This window comes from Urocitellus parryii, chromosome 12, assembly GCF_045843805.1.
Source record: "Urocitellus parryii isolate mUroPar1 chromosome 12, mUroPar1.hap1, whole genome shotgun sequence".
Classification (NCBI taxonomy): domain Eukaryota; kingdom Metazoa; phylum Chordata; class Mammalia; order Rodentia; family Sciuridae; genus Urocitellus; species Urocitellus parryii.
Genome location: NC_135542.1, coordinates 14,007,981 through 14,035,934, shown reverse-complemented (window position 1 = coordinate 14,035,934; position 27,954 = coordinate 14,007,981). Strand labels below are relative to the sequence as shown.

General features: G+C 43.9%; 1 protein-coding gene across 3 annotated transcripts in view; it reads left to right on the top strand.

The window, feature by feature from the left end:
• Tbc1d8 (TBC1 domain family member 8) overlaps positions 1 to 27,954 on the top strand; it is a 111,046-nt gene that overhangs the window by 40,318 nt on the left and 42,774 nt on the right. For 2 of the 3 annotated variants that reach the window (XM_077792151.1, XM_077792149.1), the window contains exon 2: positions 12,094 to 12,249. In XM_077792151.1, the coding sequence (XP_077648277.1) occupies positions 12,094 to 12,249 (156 nt within the window). The remainder of the gene's footprint in view (positions 1 to 12,093; positions 12,250 to 27,954) is intronic. The other variant, XM_077792150.1, reaches the window with a different exon arrangement.

Genomic DNA, 27,954 nt, shown 5'->3' with positions numbered 1-27,954 from the left:
GGAGAATTAAGGCTGCAGGTGGAATTAAGGATACTTTAGAACAGGGAGTTATCCTGGCTTATACAGGTGACTTGGTGTGATCACAAGGCTCCCTACATCTGCAAGAGGGACCAGAAGAGAGGCCCAGAGATGCTAATGTGGGAGGAGCTTGGCCTGACACTGTTGGCCTCAAAGATGGAACAGAGGACCTTGAGCCAAGTGAAGTGGGTGGCCTTGGAGGCTGGAAAATACAAGTGTATTCTTGCCTGGAGTCTCCAAAAGTGGATTCTTGCCTGGAGCACCTGTCAACACTTTGATCTTAGCTCAATGTGACCCATGTCAGGCTTTTAGCCACAGAACTGGAAGATATTAAATTTGTTTTTAGTCTTTCACTGTTCCAGGATCCCATTCAGAATGACACATGACATTAGGTATCATCTTGGTTTTTCCAACTTTCCCTGTTTTGGATGACCTGGACCATTTTGAGGATTATTCTTTATGTATTCAGTAGAATGCCCCTCAATTGGATTCATCTGAAGTTCTTCTTGTGATGGGTGGGGATGTGGTTTTGGAAGGAAGAAGCAAAAGTGCTTCATCATTTTATATCGAGGGTGGTGTCAGCACAACTTGCACTGTGGGTCCTGACCTGGGTCACCTGGCTGATGCATTCGTTGGGTTTCTCCACTGTACAGTCGCTCGCCCCACTGTCTGTACCATTAGCTGTGTGTGGGGGTAGGGTGGGGAGGGGGGGCACTCCCGCTTTCTGCCAGTACAGAATGCTCCAGGCTCATTTGTGTATTTCCTGCCCTGTCCCCAGAATGGACCATCTCCCCAAGGGTCCCTGGTTCTTTTTATTGGATAGTGGAAGCATAACCCAAATCCGGAAGCTGGGTATGCTGCTTGCTTCTGGGCTTCACAACTGACAGAGGGAGGACATATACGCACATATACCTAAACATCTGGAAATATTTCCTTGTATAACTCTACTAGGATTCTCCAGAGATAGTACCAATAGAATGGAGACACACACACACACACACACACACACACACACAGTCATGCATTGCTTAATGATGGGGTTGTATTCTAAAAAAGGTGTGATTAGGCTCTTTTGGTGTGTGATGATTTTGTACCTTTATTTATTTAGTGGTTTTTTTTTCTTTTAATGTGGTGCTGGGGATTGAACCCAGTGCCTCACGCCTGCTAGGCAAGCGCTCTACCCCCGAGCCACAACCCCAGCCCATGTGTGATCATTTTAGAGTATTCACAACTAGATAGTATCGCCTACTACATATCTAGGCTGTGTTTTCCAGCTCAGTTATTGTTTGTTGGGACCACCCTGCTATATATGGCCTGTCAATGACTAAACTGTCATGTGGTACGTGACTCTGAGGTGGGAGGGTGAGAAGAGAGAACTTATTAGGGGAATCAGCTTTCACAATTATGAAAGCTGAGAAGCCCCAAATAGGCCATCTACAAGCCGGAAAACCAAAAAAAACTGACGAGTCTGAGGCCCAAAGGTCTGAGAACCTGTGAGGTGGCTGGTGCATCTTGGAGTCCAAAGGCCAGAGAACCAGTAGCTCTGATATGGAAGGGCAGGAGGAGAAGGGTATCCCACCTCCAGAAGAGAATGCATTCACTTTGCCTTTTTGTTCTGTGCAGTCCTTTAGCCTGATTGGATGGTGCCCACCTGGGTTGATGATAGATCTCTCTTCCTCAGTCCACTGACTCAAATGCTAGTCTCTTCTGGAAACATCCTCATTTGTGCCCAGAAATCTTGCTTTCCCATCTCTCTGAGCCTCCCTTCGTCAAGCTGACACCCCAAACTAATCACCATGGTAACCATTTGTATCTATAGTTAACTAAACATGAGTTCATACTACGACTCTGCCTCCCACATGTCACCGTATGGATCGCTGTTTTCCCTTCAGCAGTGAGACACCTGGTGCACGCTCTGCTGTCTTTTTTCTTAGTTGCTCATTCCTAGGGCACATATGTAGTAGCCTCAGAGTGGTTGACCTGTACTCCATGGGGTACTGGACTTAGACTCCTTTTATTTCCAAGGAAATGTACCTATAGTAAGAAAAGCAAAGTTTACTTACATGAATATGCTTTCTCCCCGCCTGCTTCAGTGAGTGTTGGATGGTTAGATTGCTGCATTGAATCTGGGGATTTCATGACCTCTTAAATAACGTTTTCCCCTGTAATTTGCAAACATTGAGGATCACTCCTTGTGCCCTAAAGCTCTTTGTCTTTTGACAAATGCATAGTGCCAAAATAGCTGCAAGTATAATGTTCACAACTACAATATCATACCAAAATAGTTTCACTGCCCTAAAATTCCCATGTTGGATGATTCAATTCCCTTCCCTGGCAACCACCAATATTCCTTTTATTTTTTTATTTTTTAGTTGTAGTTGACACCTTATTTATTTATTTATATATGGTACTGAGGATCGAACCCAGGGCCTCACACATGCTAGGCGAGTGCTCTATCACTGAGCCACAACCCCAGCCTCACCAATATTTCTTTTTAATTTGCTCTTTTTAGATATACATGACAGTAGAATATATTTTGACATACATACACGGAGTATAACTTATTCCAATTAGGATCCTATTCTTGTGGTTGAACATGCTGTGGAGTTACACTAGTCATGTAATCATGTATGAATGTGGGACATTGATGTCCAGTTCCTTCGACTGTCTTTCCTGGTCTCATCCCCTTCCCTTCCCTTCCTTCCCCTTTGTCTAATCTAACTGCTATTCTCCATCCCCACCCGGCCCATTGTGTGTCGGCATCCACATATGAGAGAACATTCAGCCTTTGGTTTTTTGGGATTGACTTATTTCACTTAGCATGATAGTCTCTAGTTCCATCCATTTACCAGCAAATTCCATAATTTCATTCTTCTTTAAAACGCAGTGATGTTCCATTGTGTATATGTAACACATTTTCTTAATCCATTCATCTGTTGCAGGGCACTTAGGTTGGTTCCATAGCTTAGCTATATATGCTATATATAGCCTGTCAGTGGTTTCTGAGGACTCTCCTACTGCTTTCCATAGTGGTTCCACCAATTTGCAGTCTCACCAGCAATACAAGAGTGAACCTTTTTCCCCACATCCTTGCCAACATTTAGTGTTACTTGTATTCTTGACGATTGCCATTCTGACTGGAGTGAGATGGAATTTCAGTGTAGATTTGATTTGCCTTTCTTTAATTCCTGGAGATGTTGAACATTTTGCCACATATTTGTTGGCCATTTGTCTGTCTTCTGCTGTGAAGTGCCTGTTGAATTCTTTTGCCCATTTATAACCACTGATATTTCTATCCTTGCCATAGTTTCTCTTTTTCATTATTTGAGACTCATTGGAACCACATGGTTTGTAGCTTTTTCAGGAGGATTTCTTTCACTTAATAGTATGTACTTTCTTCCTCTCTTTCATGATGGATTGATTCTTTACCACTGAGTACTAATCCACTGAATGATATAACCCCGTTGGCTACCTACTCAAGTGTTGAAGGATGTCTTGTGGTTCCTGTTTGGTATAATTTTGAATAAAGCTGCCATAAACATTTAGGTGCAGGTTTTTCTGTGGATGTAGGTTTTCATATCAGTTGGGCAAACACCTGTGAGTGGGATTGCGGAATGGTGTGATGAAACTGTTTAGTTTTGTAAGAAATGCCGAGCTGACTACTGAAGTGGCTGTACTGTTCTGCATTTCCAACCACAGTGAATGAGTCCCTGTTGTTGCACACCCTCACCAGCAATTGGTGGAGTTGGGATTTTGGGTTGTAGACATCCTATTAGATATAATAACAGTATCTTTTTTAAAAAACTTGTAACTCCCTAGTGACAAACTGTGCAACTTTTCATATGATTCTTTACCATCCACATATCTTCTATGGCGAGGTGTCTGTTTTTGCCTGGTTTTAATAAATCATTTGTTTTCTTTTTTTTAATTTATTTTTTAGGTGTAGATGGACACAACACAATGCCTTTATTTTTATGTGGTTCTGAGGATCGAACCTGGGACCCACTCATGTTAGGCAAGTGCTCTACCGCTGAGCCACAATCCCATCCCTGGATCATTTGTTTTCTTATTGTTGAATATTTTTCTTTTCTTCTTCTTCTTCCTTCTTCTTCCTTCATATTTTTTTTTTTTTTGTGGTTCCAGGGATTGAATCCATGGGTACTTAACAACTGAGCTACATTCCCAGTCCTTTGTTCTATTTTATTAGTGACAGGTTCTTGCTGAGTTGCTTAGGACTTCACTAAGTTGCTGAGGATGGTTTTGAACTCATGAGCCTCCTGAGCCGCTGGGATTTGGGGGTGTACACCACTGTGCCTGGCTTCTTATTGTTGAGTTTTAAGAATTCTTTGTCCTTTGTCAGATGGTGTAATTTAAGTAGTTTCTCAGTGGCTTGTCTTTTGCTGAAGTGTTCTCAGAGCAAGTTTTTCCACTTTAATAAAATTCTAAGAAGGTTTTTTTTTTTTCATGAATCATGCTTTCAAGGTCGTTTCCAAATCTTCATCTCCATGCTCAAGGTCATCTAGGCTTTCTGTGTTGCTAGAAGCCTAGAAGCTTCACAGTTTTCTATATTTAGATCTGTGATCCTCTTGGATCATTATTTGCCCTTAAGAAAGGGGTAGGGTTGGGGTCTGGGTGCCATCTTTGGCTTCTGCATGTTGATATTTAGTTGTTCAGCACTGTTTCTTGCTAGGTTATCCTTCCCCATCAATACGCCTTCGCTCCTATGTTAAAGACTGGCTGATTGTGTGAGTCCGTCTCTGGACTCCTTTGTTCCACAGATCTGTGCTTCTGCTCTACTTGGCAGCACACTGTCTTGATGTCTGAAGCTTTGTAGTAAATCTTGGAATCATGTAGTGTGGGTCCTCCGATTTTGTTCTTTTTTGGTATTGTGTTATTTTGTTGCCTCTTCTAGGTCTTTACCTTTTTAAAAAAAAATAAAATAAACTTTATATTTAGTTGTCAATATTTCCAAAATAGCATCATGGGATTTTAAATGGGATTGCATTGAATCCGTAGATAGGTTGGAAGGACTTGACCTCTTAATAGTATTGACTCTTCGAATCCATGAACATGAACTATCTCTAGTGAGCTCTTCCTTGATTTCTCATCTGAGTCGTGTAGAGTTGTGCATACACATCCTATGCACATACTTGGACTGTGCCTACCCAAAATACTTCTTATTTTTGCCAGTGGTGTTTAATTGTTTTGTTTTTTTCAGATTCCCGCTGTGCATTGCTGGTATGTAGGAAAGCCGTTGCTGTGTTATCCTCACACCCTCCAGCTCTGCGATGTTTATTAGTTCCTCAAGTTTTTCTTGATTCTTTTTAGTTTTTACAAAGACAGGCATGTCATCTTGGAACAAAGGTTTATTTCTCTTCCCTAACTCTACACCTTCTGTTTCCTCTTTTTGTCTGAGCATATTAGCTGGATCTTTCAGTATGAGGTTGGATAGGAGTGATAGGAGAAGTTGTCTTTCCTTATCCCTGGTTAGCAGGAAAGTGTTGAGCTTCTCAGTAAGTATGATGTTCATTGTAGGTTTTGGGGGAGAAGAAGGTAGATGGTATTTATCAAGTTACAGAAGTTCTTTTTTTTTTTTTTTAAGACAGAGTGAGAGAGGGATAGAGAGAGAGAGGGAATTTTAATATTTATTTTTTAGTTCTCGGCGGACACAACATCTTTGTTTGTATGTGCTGCTGAGGATCGAACCCGGGCCGCACGCATGCCAGGAGAGCACGCTACCGCTTGAGCCACATCCCCAGCCCCAAGTTACAGAAGTTCTTGATTCTTAATTTGCTATTTTTTTCTTTAATCATGAATCGTGTTGTCATATGCTTTGTGTATCAGTTGGAACGATCATGTGATTTTTTTTTCCTACTTCACCTGTCGTGATGTAGTATATCACTTGATTTTCGAGTGCTGGACCATTCTTACATCCTTGTCATGACCAGGTCCCACTTGGTCATGACATAGAATTTATTTTATATGTTGTTTGACTCTGTTTGCTGGTAGAGTTTTTTTGTGGTGCTGGCAGTTGAGCTCGGGATCTGGGGCATACTAGGCAAGCACTCTACGGCTGAGCTACATCCCAGCCCCACTCCTTTACTTTTAAATGTGTGACTATTACATGGGTTTCTTGTGGGAAACACACATTTGGGCCTTGGTTTTATTTTCTTTTTGAAATCCACTCTGAAAGTCACTGGGCTTTTTTGTTTGGTGTATTTAGACCATTCACATGTGAAGTGATTGTTGGCTGGTTAGTTTAATCTCTACCATGTTTATAACTGTTTTATATTTACTGCTTTGTTCTTTTTCTTTTTAACCTCTTTTCCTGACTTTATTAATTGAACACTTTGTGTTTACCTCTTAGTTTGTCAACTACAGTTTGAAAAAAAATTTTAGGAATTGTTATGGCTTGGAACATAATTTACAAATTAGTCTCTGTCTACCTTCAAATATTATCCTGTAGATAACCTTTTTTTTGGTCATCGGAGATTGAATCCAGAGGCACTTAACCACTGAACCACATCCCCAGTCCATTTTTATTTTTTTTTTATTTTGAGACAGAGTCTCACTGAGTTACTTAGAGCCTCACCAAGTTGCTGAAGCTGGCCTCAAACTTGGCCCCCTAAGCCACTGGGTTACAGGCATGTACCACCATGCCTGGCTGAAATGCAGGTATCTTATAACAGTATTCCCAAATCCTCTCATCTTTTATGACATTGTTGCATTCATTTCACTTATTTATGTACTGTAATCACTCACTAAATTTTTACTATTAACCCTTTAAACATTTCTTTTAGACAGTTAGGAATATGAAAAATAAGATTTTATTTTACCTTTACTTATTTCCTCTTGGACACACTTCTTTTTTTTTTATGAAGCTCTCAGTTACTGCTCTGTGTCATTTTCTTTCTCTCTGAAGAATTTGATAGTTAAGTCTCCTGGAAATGAATTTCCTGTTACCATTCAAGGAAATCTTTCTTTTTCAATTTTGAAGGACAGTTTCACTGGGCATAGTGGTTCCTGATGGTAATCCTACTAATTTGGGACACTGAGACAGGAGCATTACAAGTTTGAGGCCAGCCTCTGCAATTTATTGAATCCCTGTCTCAAAATAAACAATAAAAAGAACTGTGGGTGTGGCTCAGTGGTAGAGAACCCCTGGTTTCAATACCCAGTATCCAGAAAAGAAAAAAAATGAAAATTCTCACTGGATATAGATTTACTGGTTGGTGGTTCTTTTCCTTCAACACTGTTTCAATTCACTTAAGTGCATGCTTGGAGAAGTCTGCTGTAATTTTCTTGTTCTCCTAGGCTGTCTGCTTCATACCCCAGCTTCTTTCAAGATTTTCTTTTTGCTTTCTTAAATTTACATATGATACACCTCAGTGTAGATTTTTATTTATTTTTTTCACATTTATCTGCTTGGTGTTCTCTGTTCTTCTTGGATCTGTGTTCTAGAATGTGTCATTAATTTTGGCAAATTCTTGGCCATTACTTATCCAAATGATTGCTTTCCTCTTCTCCTGGTTTTCTAATTTTGAGCACTTATATCTTTTGGAATTATCCACAGATGTCACATATCCTGTACTTCTCTGTATGGTATCTCTTGGCTTTTCAGTGGAAGTTTCTGTTGATCTATCTTCAGGTTCACTGATTCTCTCCTTGACTGTCCAGGCTACTGATGAGCCCATCAAGGGCAATCTTCATTTTTGTTTATTTCTATTTATTTTCTTTTTTCATATTTATTAGTTTCCATCTCTCTGCTCACATTACCTATTCTTCCATACTGTTTACCTTTTCTTTAGAGCCTATTAATCACAATTATTTTAAAAATTCTCTCAGAGTACCATGATCGGTCACATTTGCATCTTATTCTGATATATGCTTTATCTTTTTTTTTTTTTTGTACCAGGGACTGCACCCAGGGACACTTAAGCACTGAGCCACATCCCAGCCTTTTTTATACTTTCTTTAGAGGCAGGGTCTCACTGAGTTGCTTAGGGTCTCACGAAGTTGCTGAGGCAGACTTTGAACTCATAATCCTCCTGCCTCAGACTCCTGAGCTGCTGGGATTACAGGCATGTGCCACCATGCCCAGCTGCTTTATCTTTTAATAAAGTGTTTTTTCCTGCCTATTGGCATGTTTTGTATAATTTTTTTGGTTAAAATTCGGATACATTGAGTAATAAGAACTGAGGAAGTAGTCTTCAGTGTGGGTTTGCTGCTCTGGGCTGTTCCCAGGTTGCTGCTGTAGTTGTGGGTACAGAGGTTTCACAGTCCCCAAGTGTCCCTGGTTGGGTCTCCCCTTTAGTCTTGGGGATGAAGAGCTTCTCGGATGGTCCGAGTTTTGCTGCTCTTTGAGCTGTCGTCCACTGTCATTTATACTGGAGCTTTTGCTGTGGGGCAGGGGAGGGATTCTAGAATCATGTCAGTAAATCTCAGTCAGCAGTGGACCCGAGTCCCTTCCTAGCCACTTCCTCCCAGCCCCTTGGGAACATGAAAGTCAGAGGAGAACAGGAGCCAGAGAGGGACCTTTCCCCAGCTGCGGAGGCCCTGAGGTGTTGCCCTTCCCTTCTCCAGAGAGCTGCAGGGGTCTCCTGGGATCCTACAGTGGGAACTGGTGGGTTCTGGTGGGAACCCCTGTGCTGGTTTGAGGGTGCCCTAAGACCACAGCACCACGAGTTTCTCTCACTCTCGTCCACACTCAGCCCCCCAAAGTTTGTCCCAGTCAGTACTGAGTGTCCTACCGTTCATGGCTTCAGCCTTAGGGAATCAGGTCCTAGCTGTGCTCTCGGAATTCCCCTATGTCTCTAGATTTGGGGTTGGTTTGACCTGTGACCTCAGTTGTCTGATGAGTTTGAGAAAAGTCTCCAGTTTCCAGTCTGATTGGCCTCTGCTCGTATTCATGGGAGGGATGGTTTCCAAGCTCTGTGCATGTTGGAGCTGAAGCTGGAAGTCCCCCTGTGGCTTTTCCATTGGTGCCCTGCCCACCTGCCCACCAGTCTCAGGGGCTGGGTTGACACAGACCTACCCCCCCACCTTTTCAAAAGCACCTGAGAGAAATCACCACTATGCAGTTGAAAGTCCCCACCCCTCTGTGTGTCTGTGGAGTTGCTGCACAAACTCCCTGCCCCCCTCTTTTGGAGTCACCTAGAGTCCCCCAGGCTGCTTCTTGCAAATTCTGCTTGGATTCTAACGCAGATGTCTTAAAAGTGCCACGTGATGGGCTCCTTTCTGATCTCCATCAGCATCTCCATCACTATGCCTTTACCTTTGCTAGACAAACGTGTCATTTCATCAGTCTCTTGAAAACAGAGCTTTAAGCCCCCTTGCCCCAGCCCGGTGATCTTGGCACTGAGCCCCCCAAGCTGCCCGTGGCTTCTGCATCATGTGTCAGCTCCTCTGTTCAGCAGACAGCCTGCCTGCCCCCTTGGTCATCTGACACTCCATATCAGGAAGGGGACAATCAGGAAGGGGACAGGGGCCTGGCCAAAGGAATAGCTGCTATAAAACCCACATGGCCTTCCTTCCTTCTGCTGGGGAAGTCATTAGAAGGGCAGGTGAAGGGGGGAGTAGGTGCTGGGCATCTGGGCGCTGGGAGCACAGGGCGAGGAGGGCTCTCCTGGGTGGGTGTTGCAGCTGCAGAAAGGTCGATCAGGGAAGTAAATATATTGAGGGTCATGGAGACAGGGCTTCTCTGTTGAAGAGAGTTGCAAACAGGGAAAGAAACAGTGAACACGGGTAGTGGATGGCAGCTGGAGGCATTGGTATGAACTCAGCTTTTCTATATGTAGAGTATATGTGTGTGTGCGCGCGCACACACACACACACACACATAGATGCCATTGTTTCAAAGATGTGTTTGCCTGTGTGTAAATATATGAGTACATATGTACATGTGTACACCTGTCTCCATTGAGAGGTCCTGGGCATGACCTTTTAGCAATGAGTCTCCAGATATAGGCTTTTTATTTTTATTTTGTACCAGGGATTGAACCCTGGGCTGCTTTACCACTGAGCCACATCCCCAGCCCTTTTAATTTTTTTTTATTTTGAGACAGGGTCTCGCTAAGTTGCTGAGGCTGGTTTTGAACTCGTGATCCTCCTGCCCCTCTTCCTGAGTCACTGGGATTACAGGCATATATTGGCTTTTGTATAAAAGTCCTCATAAAAGGAAATAGAATTCCTTGGAAAAATGTCTGATTTCAGGGCTAGAGCAGGGAAAGTACAAGATGACGTTGGAATATTTTCTTGTGCCAGAAAATATGAAAACCCCTGAGGATGTGTCCAAAGGACACAGAGAGCAGCGTGAAGGGCTTCCTACCTGCCAAGCCTTGGACAATCAGAGCCTCCAAGTCATAACAGTAATGCATTATAACCCACTGAATAAAAGAAGGAAAAATGGGGCCATACCAATAAAATCAATAAATCGAAACTTTGAGGAATAGGAAATCTACATGATTTTATGGTTTTTCTGTAGGAGATTTGTTGATTCCAAGGGGAAAATAAATAACTTCATGGTGCAGAGGCCTAGCAATCGCTAACTTAATCAAGAAATCATGTGAGCCTCCTCAGGAATGGAGCAAGTTGAAACTGTTTCCACCTGAGAGGAAGTGACGAAAACCAGCATCACTTCTATGATCCCGCCAAGACTTAAACCTGAGTCTAATCATGATGAAGCATCAGCCAAGCCAAAGCCGTTTTGCTGCCCGAAAAACTGGCCAGGAGTCTTTGAAACCTTCAAGGTCATGAAAGTCAAAGATGTCTCCTGAGAGATGTGATCGCTAAATGCAGTGTGGGATTCTGAACGGGTCCACTGTGGCAGAATCCCAGGCCAGGCCGTTCTCAAGTTTGGATGGCTGGACTTGGGTTCTTTGATTCTACAATGGTGCGAAAGTGACCTGTGTTCAGTAGAAACCAAACACGCAGTTTTGAACTTGGATCTTTTCCTAGGGATGTGGCCTGGTCCTCTCTGATGTGAGGCAGTTGCAGGTCCCAGCCAGCCTTCGATCGAGAGGCTAGGCAAGTGACAGTGTGTGTGCCCTGCTGCCAAGCTGGGAGCAGGGTGTATCCCATGTGTTTCCAAGTTGCAGTGCGTTTGCCTTATGATGGGTTTATCAGGACATAACCCCACCATGAGTCCTGGCGTATGTGTGTGGACACTTGGAAACACATGAGGGATCTGAGGCTCAGAGGGTAGGAGTATGCCAGCTTCATTTTCTGAATTGGTCGGCTGCACTGTTGTGTAGGAGGATGTCCCTGTTTGTGTGAAACGTACACCACACACTCTGGGGATGGTGGGGGTGTAAGTCAGTGACTTATTCCTTAATGATTCAACTTTTCTGAACATTGGAGATTGTTCAACAAAAATAAACACTCTGCAGGCAACTTAAAGCCCTTCTCAGGGCCTGCTAGTTAGGGAGCATGAGTGAGGTAAGGGGAAGGGCTGAACCTTCTCTAGGGAGGAGCAAGTGCACTTGTCGCCTGCCATTCATTCAGGATGCTATTCATCACGGCAGAGTGCCAGTCCTTCACCTGCCACCTGTGCCTTATGATCTGCGAGGGACTTGGATGTGTTTTTGCATTTCTCACGGTACCTTTCTGGAGTGGGTAGGAATTAGTCTTTCACATGGGATGTAGATCCTGATGGTGATAATAATGGGCCACTCTTACTTGGTACTTCTTATGGGCCAGCAATTGTCTAAGTACTTCTAATGATAACTTAGTTTTCATATTTACCTTTAGAGGTATATTGGGATTCCTTTTTCTTACAAATGAGAGGAAACCAGTGCCCAGGGAAGTCAGGTGACTTGCCTAAGGCCACACAGCTTGAAAGTGATGGAGCTGGGGTTCAAATCAGGCTGTTTGACTCGAATACCAGATTCAGGGGGAAATGGGTGCAAGGAAGCAGGAGCACTAGGCCCTCTGGAGCTCACACCCTTGTGGGGTATGTGAGAGCTTCGGGTGAGTGACCATGCTGCCTCGCACACGTCAGGAGTGGCAGCAGGACTGGCTGCTAGGCTGGCCAGGCCCCAAGCTCACAGATATATTGTCTTCTCTTTTCCCTTGAAGGTCGCCTGGTGGGTGCTCTGGACGCAGTGCTGGATTCCAATGCACGGGTTGCTCCGTTTCGAATTCTGCTTCAAGTTCCCGGGTCACAGGTGTATTCTCCCATAGCATGTGGTGAGTTACTGAATGGATCAGACGTTTACTGGGCCATAGCCACTGGTGAGTCTCGTTCCGTTGGAATGTTCCAAACCCTAAGGTCCGAGCATGCTGAGCATCTGCATGTGGGTGAGCCTGAAGGTAACCCCCCCCCCCCAGCCTCACCTGGCTTTCAGGAGCTCCCTGTGCTCTCCTCCTCCACGTGTCTGTCTCTTTAACCATTGAAAGCACTTAACTCTGTGAGTGCAGCCATGCCAGGCTTCAGAGTGGTGGATTCAGAGCACTCACACAGTGTCGGGTATGAAATGCGCATTTCCTTGGTAGTCTTGTTTCTAACTTAACAGATGAGTTCCCCGGTGTGTGCATGTGTGGTAGTGACCTGGGGGCAAAGTCCGAGGGTTGCATCTGACTTGGGCAGTCTCCACCCCATGTTCCATGTTTACACCAAGAGACTGAATAGTCACTGGGCTGCCAGTTGCTGAGGAAGTTTAGAAGTCCCCTCCTCCTCCTCCTGCCGGTCCTGTTCCTCCTGGGTGCTAGTTCTGTAATGGTTCACGTTCCTGGAATTGTTACAGCCCAGGAGGCCCCTTCTGTTATACATAAACCCCAAACCAGGTCTTCCTACACATGTACTAAGTGATCAGCTTTCTAGAGATTAAAAAAATAGGAAAAATAATTATCTGTAACCCTTTATGCAGTGGTAATCTTCTGTTTACACCATGTATAGAGTCAGAAAAGGTTTTAGTTTTTTGGATTTTTTTAACACTTTATTAGCTACCATAAACTTCCAACATCACCTCCTGTGTACTGGCAAAATTTCCCTTTTATATAAATACAGAATGTGCAAGCAGAAATTTCTCATTCACCTCCACTATCCTGGTCCTAACCACTGTTCACATCTCAGTGTTTCTTTTCTAAGCTTATTTTTTTCACTCTGTTCCATTATAATTGAACATAATGGGACTCATCATGACGTATTCATACGGTCACATAATATAATTTGGTCAATTACATTTCCCAGTACCTCCCTGTTTTAAATGAAGACAGATCATTCTGTTTTTATATAAAGTGATGAAAAAATCATGTATGCTCAATTTAAAGAAACCAACATTGAAAAGTACGAAGAAGAAAATATCCAGCCAGGCATGGTGGTGCAAGCCTATAATCCCAGCAGTTTGCAAGGCTCTGCAGGAGGATGGCAAGTTCAAAGCCAGCCTCAACAAAAGCGAGGCACTGAGCAACTCAGTGCAACCCTGTCTCTAAATAAAATACAAAATAGGGCTGGGATGGTGGCTCAGTGGCTCAATCCTTGGTACGCCCCCATAAAAGAAAATATCCATTGCCACAATCCTAACCATCCAAAGTAATCTCAACAATAGGTACCAAGATAGGTAGAAGTGCTGTTAGGTAATGTAACTTGCCTACCAGTTCTATTTTATAACAAAAGTATGAGGTGTAGTTGATTTCCATAAAAAGAAAGAAATGGAAGTAAGACCAAAAAAAGATTAAACTTCAAATAAATGTTTAATGCAAGAAAGATTATTTTCTTAAAAGTTTCCAGTAAGGTTAAGAGAAGAGATTTTTGAAAGCATTGTAAGGTTAGACTCATGGTATTTGAGAAACAGTGCTTCAGTCTATGTTCATTGACAACCCATCCTACAGGACCAGGGTGCTGCATTCTTTTTTTTGGGTACCAGGGATTGAACTGAGGGGCCCTGGGCCACTGAGCCACATCCCCAGCTCTATTTTGGATTTAGAGACAGGGTCTCACTGAGTTGCTTAGTACTTCACCTTTGCTGAGGCTGGTTTTGAACTCACAATCCTCCTGCCTCAGCCTCCCAAGCCTCTGGGATTACAGGCGTGCCCCACAGTGTCCAGCCAGGGTACAGCATTCTTACTCCCTCTGCTTCCCCAACCTCTCATCTTAAAAAATTATTAACTTTACATTTTAATTCTCATTCTGTCTGGTAACTGTGATTTCTCTTATTGTCTGTCTCAGCTCTGCATTTACACTGACTTAATGCTTCTACTTGGGTATGGCTCTCAATCCAGAATCTTTTATTTTGGTTCATCTCTCAATGGACTGCATTCCTGATTTTTTCCCTTCCTAGTGGGCTCATAAGTGTCCTGTACTCTGAATGTTTTCACATGCGTAAATATCTGCTCCTTGCTTTTGGACTTGAGTGATAGCTTGGCTGGGTATGATAGTCATGGGCTGCATGCTAGAGCTGACTGGCTATTGCTCCAGGGTCTTCCGGTATGTGAGGCAGCGACATGAGAATTATCAGTCTGGTCTGATGCCCTCCCCTGAGTCCCTCCTTCTCATGGTGATTTGCTTTCAGTGCATACAACTCTGCCTTTGTCATTGATCTTTAGTAACTTTATTAGAATCTGATACTGCCACATGCATGTGTCAACATTTTCTGTCACTGTGCTCTTGCATCCTGCAGATGGACTTCTTTAATCATTTTCTTATGGGGAATGTCTTTGTCATTCTGCATGGGTATTATATTTTGCATTCTGTTTGTTGGATTCTCCACTTTAGAGACATTTTATGTTGGATAGTTTTGTTGGCATTTCATTTTTTGTTTTTCTTTATCTGTGCTTTTCATCTGTACTGTGCATTCCATGCATAACTTTATTGAGTTGTCAGTACAGTTTTCAGCAGTGTTTTCTGTACCTCAATATTAACTTAGTGACTAGTTTTGTCAGGTTGTTTGATCCTCAGTTCATTGCTCTATGCCTTTAATCTCCTTTTCCATTTTTTATTTCCTCATTTCATCTGTGGGTTCCTGTTTGCTGAATTAATGTTCTTAGTTTATTGCTTTGGAGCACAGAGCATTTGTGAGAAGTTCTTTTTCTTGGAGTGTTCATTTCATTCTAGGTTGTATCTCCATCTCCAGAACCTTTGTCCTCCTCTGTTTCTTGTCTCTTCCTGTTGATTGTGTGTGTGTGGTTGCTGTGCTGTTTCTCCTCCTCTTGGGCATTGTTATGACAGACATTATAGAGGCAGTAGTGTGGTGGGGCATTTTAACTTGAGGGCAGAGCAAAGAGGACTGGTCTGCTGCTGGTCTAGGCATGGGGTGTGCCAAAGAGGTGGGATCCTCTCCTTGTGTTTCTCCCAGGTCTGCTCTAACCTAGGATGAAGAGTGGAGAGTGGATCTTGCTCTGGATTTGGAGCTTTTGATACAAGTATTTGAATTTTTGTCTCCTTGCTAGGCTGGCTCTGGGGGAGTTGGCAGAGTAGGGAGCTAGCTCCATCTTTGCTCTATTCTTAAACCCACCCCTTCGAAACTATAGACATGCAGTGTCATTCTGAATGGCTGCCTAGGATTCAAGCCTGTGGCTGTAGCTCAATTTACTCGTCTGGTCCGTTATTAGATACTTAATTGGTTCTGATTTTTCAGTACTTTAAAAACAATCAAACATCTGTTCACTTCAAAGTTCCAGGACACTTGCCATCCCTGAAGACCATTCATTTGAAATGTCTTGTGCCTGCTGAGCACCAGACACCTGTGTAGTGTTGGAGATTTGGCTGTCTCCTCCATCCAGCTTTACAGGGCCATGAAAGGACAAGTCCAGGTGGGAAGCAGGCTGGGACAACCAGGGGACAGGACCCTTGAAGGCAGAGCACATAATGGGGAGTGTCAGCCTGTAAGCGTTGTGTACATATTGCCAAAGGGGACATATGTAGACTGGCAGGTTGCCTACCGGAATGTTTGCTCCAGCTCCCTGGTTGCCCACGCCCCAGCAGGACAGCAGTTCTGGGCAGTTTAGTTCCTGGACCCTCTTTCTTTTGAGCCGGGCTCTGCTTCTTGCAGAGCAGTTTGCCCTGGGCTGGATTTTTGTCTTAAGTCTGACACAGGCCAGGTTTGCCACCGCCTCGCCTTCTGCCCTCACCTTTCCCACTGAAGGTCCTGAGGAATGAATTGTTCTTTTCAGGGAACTCTTCTTGGGCTAAGGATGAGAGTTGGGGGTTATATTTTGGTCTGGAGCATCTGCAGGCATTACTTGGGCGTCTTGCGGGTTATTGACTTGCCATGGTTAATATTTCATTGTGTGTTGACCATTGAGAAAGGATCCCTGCCCAGGAATTGGGTCAGCTAAAGTACAAACAAAAACTGTAGGAGGGGCCTGGGTGGAACCAGCAGCACAGGATAGGAGCAGGAAGAGCAGCCTGGGGAGTATCCCTGTCTTCACCAGGCTCCTGTGTGGCAGGACAGGGAAGCACAGGGAAACCCTTATGAGTAAAGTTTTTTCTTTTTCTTTTTTTTTTTAAACAGAGGTAGAAGATGGAGTTAGACTATTTCATGGGTGAACTGTGTCATTTGGTAAAAGGTCTGTGGATAACAGGTTGGAAGGAGGGACAAGTTGTTATTACTGTTTTAATTTAGCAGGAACCAAAGAATCCCAAGGCCTTTGAAGAGGCCTCGCTTTAGGGACAAAGATATGTTGTGATGAGTGGCAGAGTGGCTCAGGGCTTGTAGACAGGGGAGCATGCCCAGTCCCTCAGGTTAGAGCTCAGACATCCATTCCCGACACCCTCTTGGTGCTCAAGTCACTATTGTTTACTGATTTCTTTCCTGTCTCCCTCACGGAAATAGAAGTTCGGAGCGTCTCACTGGCTGCTGACCCTCCCGTGCCCAGAACAGCATCAGGCATGTAGTCAGTGCCCAGTGAAGCATGGGTGTGTAGATGGCAGGGGAGAATGGAAAGAAGGTGACCGAGGCCCCATGGTGAAGACTTGTAAGGGGAGAGAAGGGGATGTGTCCAGATGGCCTGACTGAAGGATTTTTTGACTTCCCAGTGGTGTAAAATCATAGCTATACATTCTGCTTTTCACTTTGATACAGTATTCAGTAAATTACAGGAGCTGTTGAACAGTTTTTGAGAAATGGTCTTTGAATAAGATGGTTATACAAATGCAGGGTGGTGGACGTGTTCTGAACATGTGGAAGGGAGCTTAGGCTAAGCTGTGGTGTTTAGTGGCCTAGGTAGTAAATGTACTTTATTTACAGTAATCTCAACTTATGATGAGTTTATTGGGATGCAGCCCCATTGTAAGTTGAGGAGCATCTGTAATTACAGATAAGACTTCTTGGGCCCTTTCTGATAAGCCAGGGCAGGGATATTCCAGGGGAGGGCACAAGCCTACTCATGATTATTGAGCACTCAGGGAACTTGCTTTAAGCAAAACTTTTTTTTATAAAATATATATAACAAAATGTACTCTCCTAACCGTTTCTAGGTGCGCACGTTAGTTGCATTAAGTACTTTCACAATGACACACAGGCATCTCCAGAACACTTCTCAAGTTCCTAAACTGAATCTCTGCACCCATTGAACAACTACTGTCTGTTCCCCTCTCCCCTGGAAGCTGCCATTCCACTTCCTGTCTCTGAATTTGCCGAGGAACTTCATCTGGAGGACTCACACCACATTATCTTATGATTGGCTTGGCTCACCTGGCACAGGGCCTTCAGGGCTCACCCATGGTGTTGTGTATCAGGATGTCCTTCCTTGTTAGGGCTGGATGACATTCCACTGTATGTCTGCTTTCTTTTTAGAATCATAGATGATGGTTGGCCCCTGAGTAGCAATAAGGACATAGTATGTGGACCAGGAGGGCTGAATACCAGGAGCTGATCTCCACTCAGATTGGGGGGGAGGGGAGTAGGTGGAGAGGAACAGGAGTGAGGAGAGGACCCTGAGCCCCACTGAATTTGACCCTAAGCTGCGACAGGTTCTCTGGGGCCCTGGAAGAACGAGGGGCTTTGCCGCTGGTTCTCTGTGCCTGGTGGTCTTGGTTAGTCGTGGTCCTGTTCTGTTTTTTTTTGTTGTTGTTGTTTTGTTTTTTTTTCTGAGAGAGAGAAAGAGAGAAAATGAATCTTTTTGTGTGTGTGTGTAGATGGACACAACACAATGCCTTTATTTTTATGTGTGCTGAGAATCGAACTCGGGTCCCTCCCGTGCTAGGCGAGCGCTCTACTGCTGAGCCACAATCCCAGGCCCCCCCTTTTCTGTTTTGAGAAGTCCAGAGCATGCCAGGCTGCACCTTAGCTCTTCTCGTAAGTTCCCATGTGAGCTGCAGCGCTGGCACGTTCCTTCGGGTTCCTTCTGGTAGCTGGTTCTCGGTGCTGTTGCTGTGTTGTTGAAACACACACTTTATTCTTCACATTGTTGCCTTTGCCTGGTTTCCAGGAAGCAGGAGAAAACACTGGCAAGAACTGTAGGACTTTGAGTTATCTGCCTAGAATCATTCCAAGAATTGATTTGCTTATTTGATTTCTTTTACTGTAGATTTAAGGCTTAGGTGGACTGTCATTTCTGGTTCCCCAAAGAGGACTTCGAGGCACAGCCAGGGAGGGTGTCCTCCCTGGTAAACATGGCTGCAGGAGCAGAGGCTCTGAGAAGCTCACCAGACCTTTTGTAGAGATAATAACACTCATGTCTTTACTGACCCGAGTTTGGACTTCGGAACTTCAAAGTGTGTGTTTGTTTTAGCCGTCTATCTAAGTGCAAAGTTTTCCCATTGCTAGCAAGATCTGTCCCGTGGACTCGGGTGAAACAAGAAAGAGCAGGAAGAAAGGAAAAAAGGAAGAAGCTGTATTGTAGTGGGAGGGTCAGGAGATGGACTTCCTTGGGCCGGAGTGCAGGGTGTTCAAACAGAGGATGGGAGATGCACCCCTGGTGCTCAGGGGCATGTCTGCATCTTGGGAGATGCCGTGTGTGTACTCAGCCTGGGTATCTGTGGGTTCAGCATCTGCAGATTCAACTGTGGATCAAAAATGTTCAGAAAAAAAATTGCTTCTGTACTGAACACGAACACGCTTGTTCTCATTATTCCCTGAATGATACAGTATAACGGCTATTTACATATCATTTACATCGTGTTAGGTATTATGAGTAATGTAGAGATGACTTAAAGTGCACAGGAGGATGTGCCGGGTTATAGGTCAGTACTGTATGCCGTTTTATATAAGGGGTTTGAACATCCTTGGATTCTGGTGTCTCTGAAGGGTTTTGAAACCAATCCTTTACAGATACTGAGAGGCAACTGTAGTTTGAAGAAAGCTTACCTAATAGTTCAAGTTTGGGAAGTGAAAAAATAATATCCTTTTGAAATTTTAAAGATCACAAAAGGAAGCTGAGATAATTTTGTTAATCAAAACATTGTGTATGTCCTTAAAAATGGAGAATCCTAGGAATTATGCTGTCCAGTTTACAAAAATAAAAAACCTCCTCTCTCCCGCTTTCTGCATTTCTGCCCCTCCTGAGCATGGCAGGAGGTATAACTGTCAGTCTTTGGAGAGGGAGGAGCCGGGTGTAGGAGCTTGGCCATTTGTAGGCCACATCACACAACAGGGTGCTGCTCGGGCAGCTCAGCCGCAGGCTGAAAGTGTGCTTTCAGAGTGTTCTGACACAGTCTCTTATCCGTGCCCTTGACGATGGCTCGTGTTTTGGTTTCTTGTATTCTGCATCACTGTTTGCTTTGTCTTTGGAGAGAGAGTTTTATTGAGGAGGAAATGTTCCAGGGTGGATCAGATTAGCATCTTCCTGAATTCCGTGCCAGGGTGGCAAAGGATCGACATGCCAACTAGATTTTTTTTTCCAAGCCCACAACATACTGGGTGCTTCAAGGAACATCTGTGCAGCCCCGCAAAAGGACAGTTGGAACTTTCTGGGTCCACACTCAGGTCAGGCTGCACGGGTTATCACATTGTTTTCAGTTGCTCAGTGTCCTCTTAGGGCAACACTGGCCAGAGAGTCCCTTAAGGGGTTCACTTTCCAAAATGACTGTGGGGTACCCGCTTGCATATCATGGAGTTGCTATCACCAGGCTCGTGATAGAAAGTCATGTTGCCTATGCACAAATAATGACATTCACTGAAGGTCTCTTCCTTCCACGAAGGATGTCACTTATAGTTATCTAAAAAGCAGGTGGTGGGGGCTGGGGCTGTAGCTCAGTGGTAGAGTGCCCGCCTTGCACTTGTGACGCACAGGGTTTGATCCTCAGCACCAAATAAAAATAAAGAAAGATATTTTTTTAAAAAGCAGATGGATGCTGAGTCTAACCTTTAGTACATTTCGAGGTCAGAAGTGATGTTAAAAAAAAATATCTTTGGATTCTGGCACATGCCCGGAGTCCCAGCAACCTGAGAGGCTGAAGTAAGGATCTCTTGAGCCCAGGATTCCAGACCAGACTGGACAACATAGTGAAACCCATCTTTAGAAGAATAAAACTCCAACAACAACAACAACAAAGCTTTAAACCTGGAGTGAAACTTTTCTCCCGTATCTTAGAGGTTGCCTGGCTTCCTGAGATGTCTAGGTTAAGCCCTTTCGTTGTAGATGGTTCTTAGTGATCAACCCTGGACAGCAGAAGAGCAGACATACTAAGGCTCCTTCTCCTTAGCTGTTTTGCTAGTCTAGTGTGGGGTGTGTCCTCCTCCTCCAGTCCTGCTTGCATTCTGTGATGTCCCAGAAGGCTCTCTCCAGGGCAGCTGTTTCTCTAGCTTCTGGGACAGAGGCTGGAACCTAATGTGTCCAAATTGTCTGAGGCCAGGAGTGATCCTGCTTTAAAAATTTCAGCTTGAGAATCTCTTATCCAAAAGGCTTGGACTCAGAAGTGCTTCAGATTTCGGACTTCTTTGGATTTTGGAATATTTGATACACATGATGAATTATTTTGGATATGAGACCTTCAGGCTATGCATTACCTTCTATACATAGCCTGAAGGTAATTTTATACAATACTTTTAATAATTTTGTGCACGATATAGTTTCATGGTATGGAACTCTTCCACCTGTGGCACTCTTCCACCTGTTGGTACTCGAAGTTTCAGATTTTGCAGGATTTGGGGCTCTCTGCCTGTAATCATAAGGAAGTTCAGGGAGTATGAAATTCTCTGTCCTGTGTTCTCGTCTAGCTTTTACCTATGAATTTACACTCTGTGCTCATCGGCTTGTCAGGGCTGTAACCGGAACATTTGACAAGAACAATTTGGAAGAGGAAGAATATATTTTGGCACATGGTTTTAGAGCTTCAGTCCATGATTGGCCAAATCCATGGCTCGGGGCCCAAGGTGAGGCAGAACATCATGGTGGAAGGGCGTGGTGAGTGACAGAGTGAAACCCATCTTTAGAAGAATAAAAAACAAACAAACATCGAAACTTTAAACCTGGAGTGAAGCCTTTCTCCAGTATCTTACAGGTGGCTCACCTTCTGTGTTCAACAAAGGAGACTGCAAGGTTCATCCCTTGCAGTTGTAGGTGGTTCTTGGTGATGGTGCTACTCGGGACACGGGCCAAAAAGCAGAAAGGGGCTGCAGAGAAGCCCTTCCAGGGCACGTCCCCAGTGACCCACCTCCTCCGTCACGTGCCACTAGCCCACAGTACCACCCAGTCCATTCAAGCTAGGATGGACTGATTAGGTCACAGCCCCCAAGTCTCATCATTTCACTTGGGAACTTTCCTGCATTAACACAGGAACCGTACTGAGGACAGCTCATATTCAAGCCATAACCTATTTTTTTTAATGGGTGGGAGATACTTATCCAAAATTATGCCTTTTTCTTTATTTTGCTAAGAAGGGGTTTGTCATTTCTTCATTGTAAAGATTCTTGATTGCAGCCCACTGGGGTGGGGCTGGTGTAGACGCCCTACAGACTCGTCTCACGGGAGCACCTGGATCAAGGTACGCCCATCCTGCCTCCTCTTCCTCTATGCCTCCCCATCCCCAAAGTATTTAAAACAAACCTCAAAAGTGATGATACTTCAGTCCTCCACATCCAAGTGAGCATCTCGGAAAGCCTGGCTGTCCTTCAGCATGCCGTGCCAGGTACCACGATCCTCAGTGTCCCTGGAGCCTATTCCCAGGCTTCCTGCTGGCTCTGGGGAACCCTCGTAGGTCGGGACGGCTCTCATCTGACTTCACGGCGATGGTGTTCCAGTCCCTTTTAGTCAAGATGGACTCTGTTCTTTTCACCTCTCCCTGTCCTTCCCTTCTCCTGTCACTGCTTGAAGAAATTGGGCCTGTGTGTAAGAGGGATGTCATGCTTGGGGCATCTGTCCATTTCCTTAAGACGCCATTCAGCTCAGCGCTCTGACGTTAGTGAAGGTCTGATTGACCTTGGGTTTTATTTACTTATTTTTAGGCTGACTGCTGAGCAGGAGGTGCTGGATGTTTCCCCCTCACGGTCGTGGAAGGTCTTGCTCTTGTTCTGAGGGTCTGTTGGGGAGTTGGCAGGGCAGCTCGCGTTGGGTTCATCCCCGTAGATTCCCATCTGGTGCTTCTAGGTGTTGTGATCGTCGCCTGAAACCACTTTTTCTCTATGCACTTTGCAAATGGTGATCTTCCTGACCTAATGCGTCCTGTACAGCTGTCGGCTTGAGCCCATCTTTAAAGAACTTTGCCTCCCTGGCGGGGGCTATTCAGTCACTAAGACAATGATTTCATAAAAGGGGCAGGAGATGCTTGCCTTTGCCCTTTAGTTGCCGTTGGCATGAGGAGTTGGCGCCATGGACATCAGCACTGATGGCGGGGAATTATTTTTTGTTTTATTTTAGCTTTTTTTTTTTCATTTTTCATTCCTTCTCTGCCTTTTAAATATTTTAAACTCAAGCTTCCTGCTTCTCACGTTTCATTATGAATTTTTTCCAACACAGAAAATGGGAAGAATTGTACACTCAACATCAAAAGCCAGGAGTTTCAAAAAATATCTTCACTGCTTCAGGTGATTCCTGTCCTTTTTGAAATGCGGAGTGTGGCCTCTGCCAATTAGAGTGACTTTTTTTTTTTAATTGGTTGTTCAAAACATTACAAAGCTCATGACATATCATCGGTGTTATTCTTTGTGCTGTAATTAGAGTGTGGTTTTGTCCCAGCCAGAACTCGTGCTGAGCCTTAATTCCTAACAGGCTGGAGGTGGTGGGGCCTATAGAGGTGTCTGGGGCCATGAGGGGTCCACCTTCCTGAAGGCCCATCGGTGTTTTTCTCGAGAGACTGGGTTAGTTTTCCTGGGACTGGAAGTGGTCCTTCAGGACGAGGTTATTAACCACGAGTGTGTTGCTCTAAAGTGATTTGGGTTCCTTGGCGTGCTCTCTCACATCCTTTTGTACGTGTTCTCACCATGTGATGCTTTCTACTGTGTCATGACACAGCACCAGGCCCTGTCCAGATAGGGCCACTTGATCTTGGACTTGTAGCATATGAAACTAGGAGCTAAAGAAAACCTTTTTTTTTTTTTTTGTAAATAAATTTCCCAGTCTGAAGTATTTTGTTATAGCAACACAAAATAGACTAAGAGTGCTTTCTGGTCCAACAAGATGATAAACACTCTCTTGGACATTTCCGGCTTCTTATCTAGAACTTGTCTTTCTTCCCAACAGCCTTGGTTCCTTTTTGGGGGGAAATAGTATTTAGAGATTTCAGTCTGGTTTGGAGGAATGCTTATTGTTACTGGGTTGTCATTGCTTCTAAAATTTCTCAAATCAGAGTAAACCTCAGGAGTGTGTGTGTGTTGGAGAAAAAAATGAATCATGGATTCAGCCATAAAACTACATGATTATAACTTTTCTTCAACTACTTGTGAGTTGATTGTTTTTTCACTACTATTTCTTTTTTGGCCTGTGTTTCTGATGAGGAATCTGCTGTCTTTTCTTTTTTCCTATAGAGCTGTGTTGTTCTGATGTTCTGATTATTAGGGGTTTATACCACTTTGATGGAGATGTCCACGATCATTGTGACGTTCAGTGTGATTTTCTTTTTCCGTGCTTTTTCTGCTTGGGGCTTATCGAGACCTTGGAATTGTGTGTTTCTTGTTTTCATCTTACTTAATTCTCAGCCAGTATACTTCAGATGCATACTTTTTTCTGTTCTCTGTCCCTGCCCATTTTTTCCAGGAACTCCAGTTACATGTATTATAGTCTGCTGTTTGTTCCACAGTACATCTGATCTTTTTTTAAAAAAAAAATCTTTTTAGACATTGATGGACTTTATTTTATTCATTTATTTGTATGTGGTGCTGAGAATCGAACTCAGTGCCTCACACGTGCGAAGCAGGTGCTCTACCACTGAGCCGCACCCACCGCATCTGATCTTTTTGAGTTACTATTAATCCTTTTCTGTTTTTCCTTTTAGAGTTTCTATTGCTCTGTCTTCAAGTTCCTTCATCTATATCTGCCATTTCTAGTCTATTTTTAATCCCATCAAGTATAGTTCTCATTTCAGATACTGCAGTTTTCATCCTTTGGGGTTTGATATTGGTGTGTCTGTCTGTCCGTCCCTCTCCATATCTGTAATGGAATCTCTAGCCCTCCTCAGGCGCGTGCCCTCCTCTGCCTCTCAGATTCACGGAGTATAACTACGGTAGCTGTCCATGTTCTTTTCTTCTGTTCCTATGGTCTGTGCCTTTCTGACTCTGTTTCTGATTTTGTCTGTCTTTGTTTTTTTTTTTTCTGGTCCTGGGGATTGGACCCAGGGGTACTCTACCACTGAGCCACAACCTCACTCCTCTTTATTTTTTGAGACAGGGTTTCACGAAGTTGCCCAGGCTGGCCTTGAACTTGCCATCCTACTGCCTCAGCTTCCCAGGTACCTGGGGATTATAGCTGTGTGCCCCTACTGATTTATTATTGCTTTTCAATCTGGCTATAGGTCACTTTTTTTTCTATCTTCCATTCCCACTTCCGTTTCTATGAAGCACATCAGATGGCACTAATATGGCAACAGTTTAATGATTTAAATTATAAATTAAAAATAAATTTACTTTCAATTGAGTTTGATTCCAGATATTGCAAATATTTGTATTTATTACAAGTACTTTTGAAGGTTAAAAAAAAAACACATGAAAATATTTAAAACTACATAGTGAGAAAAATACATGGGCAAAAATCCTGTAAATCATGGTGCTCCTGTAAAAATATTACTGGAAACTTCAGAGAATAGATCTTGCTGTGTCCACTTGAAGAATGTGGAATTTCTGAAAATAAAGGCTTTGGGTTCACACATCTCATCCCTCATTGTAATTGTCACTTGCATCCTTTGCTCCTTTGTTACTCTGCAGAGGATGAGTGACTTTTAGGGGCAACACTGCCGTGACAGTCAACACCTTTGCTAGTCCTTCACAGTCTCTGTGGCATTTAGGTAGTAGGTGGTTGGTATTGGCCAGCAGAGACGTGTTGCTATTTCACGAGAACAGATCTGCTCTGTGTGCTAAGAACGTGGCACCATGTTGTGGTGAATGAGGTGTGGCACCGTGTTGTGGTGAATGAGGGCTTAGGTGGCTGGAGAAGGCACCTAATTCAGTTGGGTGTTTATTATGTGGAAAGAAACAATTGCTTTTTGAAACTGAAACCCAGGTCAAGATATTTGTGGCTGTGTTCGTGTTGTAGGTGTAGACAATGAGATGCTTGTTCTATTTCCTGAAAATGCCCCCGAGGGAAACCTAAGACAATGAGCACTGCGTGTGTTTCAGTGTGACTTGGCCTCAGGGCTCCTGTCCCTGGCGGTGCCACGGGAGGGCAAGGCCTTGGTCCACATGAATGGGTGTGAGTTGGCTCTCTCCCTTACCTTTTAACTTCTTGCCGAGAAAATGGTAATGGTAATGCCTGCTATTTTCTATATATATGGATATGCATGTTCACGTGTATATATGTAATTTTATGTAATTTCGGGTGGTACTGGGGATACCTTATGATAATTTTTTTTCTGGTACTAGGGCTCCAACCCAGTGATGCACTACCACTGAGCTGCATCCCCAGACTTTTAAAAAAAGAATTTTTTTTTTTTTTAAACAGGGCCTTACTATGTTACCCAGGCCGGCCTTAAGTTTGTAATCCTCCTGCCTTAGCTTCCTGAGTATGTGGGATTACAGGTATTCACCAATGTACCTGGCATACAGACACAAAGACACACACACACAGAGATACACACACACAGATACACACACTCAGACACATATATATTTTTTTAAACTGGGGATTGAACCCAGAGGCACTTAATCACTGAGCCACATCCCCAATCCCTTTCTTTATATTTTGAGACAAGATCTCCCTGAGTTGCTTAGGGCTTCATTAAGTTGCTGAGGCTGGCTTTGAACTCATGATCCTATTGCTTCAGCCTCCTGAACTGCTAGGATTTCAGGCATGCGCCACCACGCCTGGCTACCTTATGATATTTTAATGAAGATTAATGATCCCTAACAAAATGCCTAACACATTCTAGGTATTCAGAAAAAAGAAATCTATAAATCTTAGCTTTCCATGACTTTGGTTTTCTCTGGAAATAAGAGTTTTATTTCTGCCAAATTAGAGGCCTTGATAGAACAGGGCATAGTTTAGTGAATTGTACCTGTCACAGTCCACGATACTGCTGTGGATTTTGGTTTCAGAGGGCTTTATCAGTCGGCTGGAACTTCCGTAGCAAGACACCACAGACTTGGGGAGGGGTACAGCCGATATTTATTTTTCTCACGGTTCTGGAGACTGGGAATCGCGAACAAGGTACCAACAGGGTTGGTTCCTGATGAGGCCTCTGTCCTCGGCTGGCAGATGTCCTTACGTGGCCTTTCCGGAGTTCACGCACTGGTGTCTCCCTGGGAGGACATGAGCAGGCCCTTACCCTTGTGTCCCCACTGGGCCTTCGCTGCCTCTGACGAGTCCTGTCTTGGGTCACACTGGGGCTGAGGCCTTGGGCACGAGGAGTTTGGGGAGACACGTCCAGGCCCTGACAGCTCTCCTCTGCCTGGGTCAGAGGGCTGCTGAAAAGGGGTGGAAACAGTGCTGCCGTGTCGATTTGCAGGCCTTTTATCATCCTGTCTCTAATACACGGCAAATGCGTACTTTCTTATTTTCTCTTCATCTTTTCCCAGCCCTCATATGTCTGTAATGTTGTGACTTTCAAACTGTTCTGGCCATAACCTGGAGAGAATTACATTTGCTAATATGTATAGATTCACTAATAAGTTATTAACAAATAACTCACAATTCAGTAGCCACCCTTACAAGGTGACATGCATACTAGTTCCAATTCAATGTCATTTTTTTTTTTTTACACTATTGCCAGTGGGACGACTTCATGTGATTTGGAAAGCATTGCTGTTCTCAGCCATGGTGTGTGACACACTGAATGACTCTGTTTTAGTTCTTTGAGGTCATGAACGTGCAGTCCGCTTGCCTTGATGGATGGTATTTGGGAAGCCCATCCTAAGACTTCCCTGCAGAGGAAATGCTAGTTTGGAAAGTTTCCCTGCCATTTGGCAACCTCTGCAGGAAGTAGACAGTAGAATGGAAAAGTTTCATCACATTGACGTCTTGGCTGAGAGAGGAGCATGCCAAGGTGTGGATTCAGGAGCAGGGTAGGTTGTGGTCAAATCTCACTGTAGCCCAGTGATGACGGAGTTTATGTATCTGTTTTCTTTTTCATGGTGTGGGCTTGGTTTTGTTTTAGAATCATCTTTCCTTATCACAAGCTTCTCCTTAGTAGATAGAAGAGTTACTTAAAAAGTCTGTTTTTTTTGATGTCTTTGTTTGAGGTCTTAATTCCATGGTGACATATTGCATTAGATCTTGGTTATAACTTTATTCACGTTATCAAGTGTTATCAGCTGAAGCCACACCCAGCTAGCTGTTAATAGTTGACTACATTGGCCCCTGTGAGCTGAAGTAGCAGGTAATAAAAACGTATCATGTCACCCAGAAAGATGTAGTCAGGAAGGTGGCATTGCAGGGGACAGTGAGCTCCCTCCAAGTGCAAACAGAGTGGCT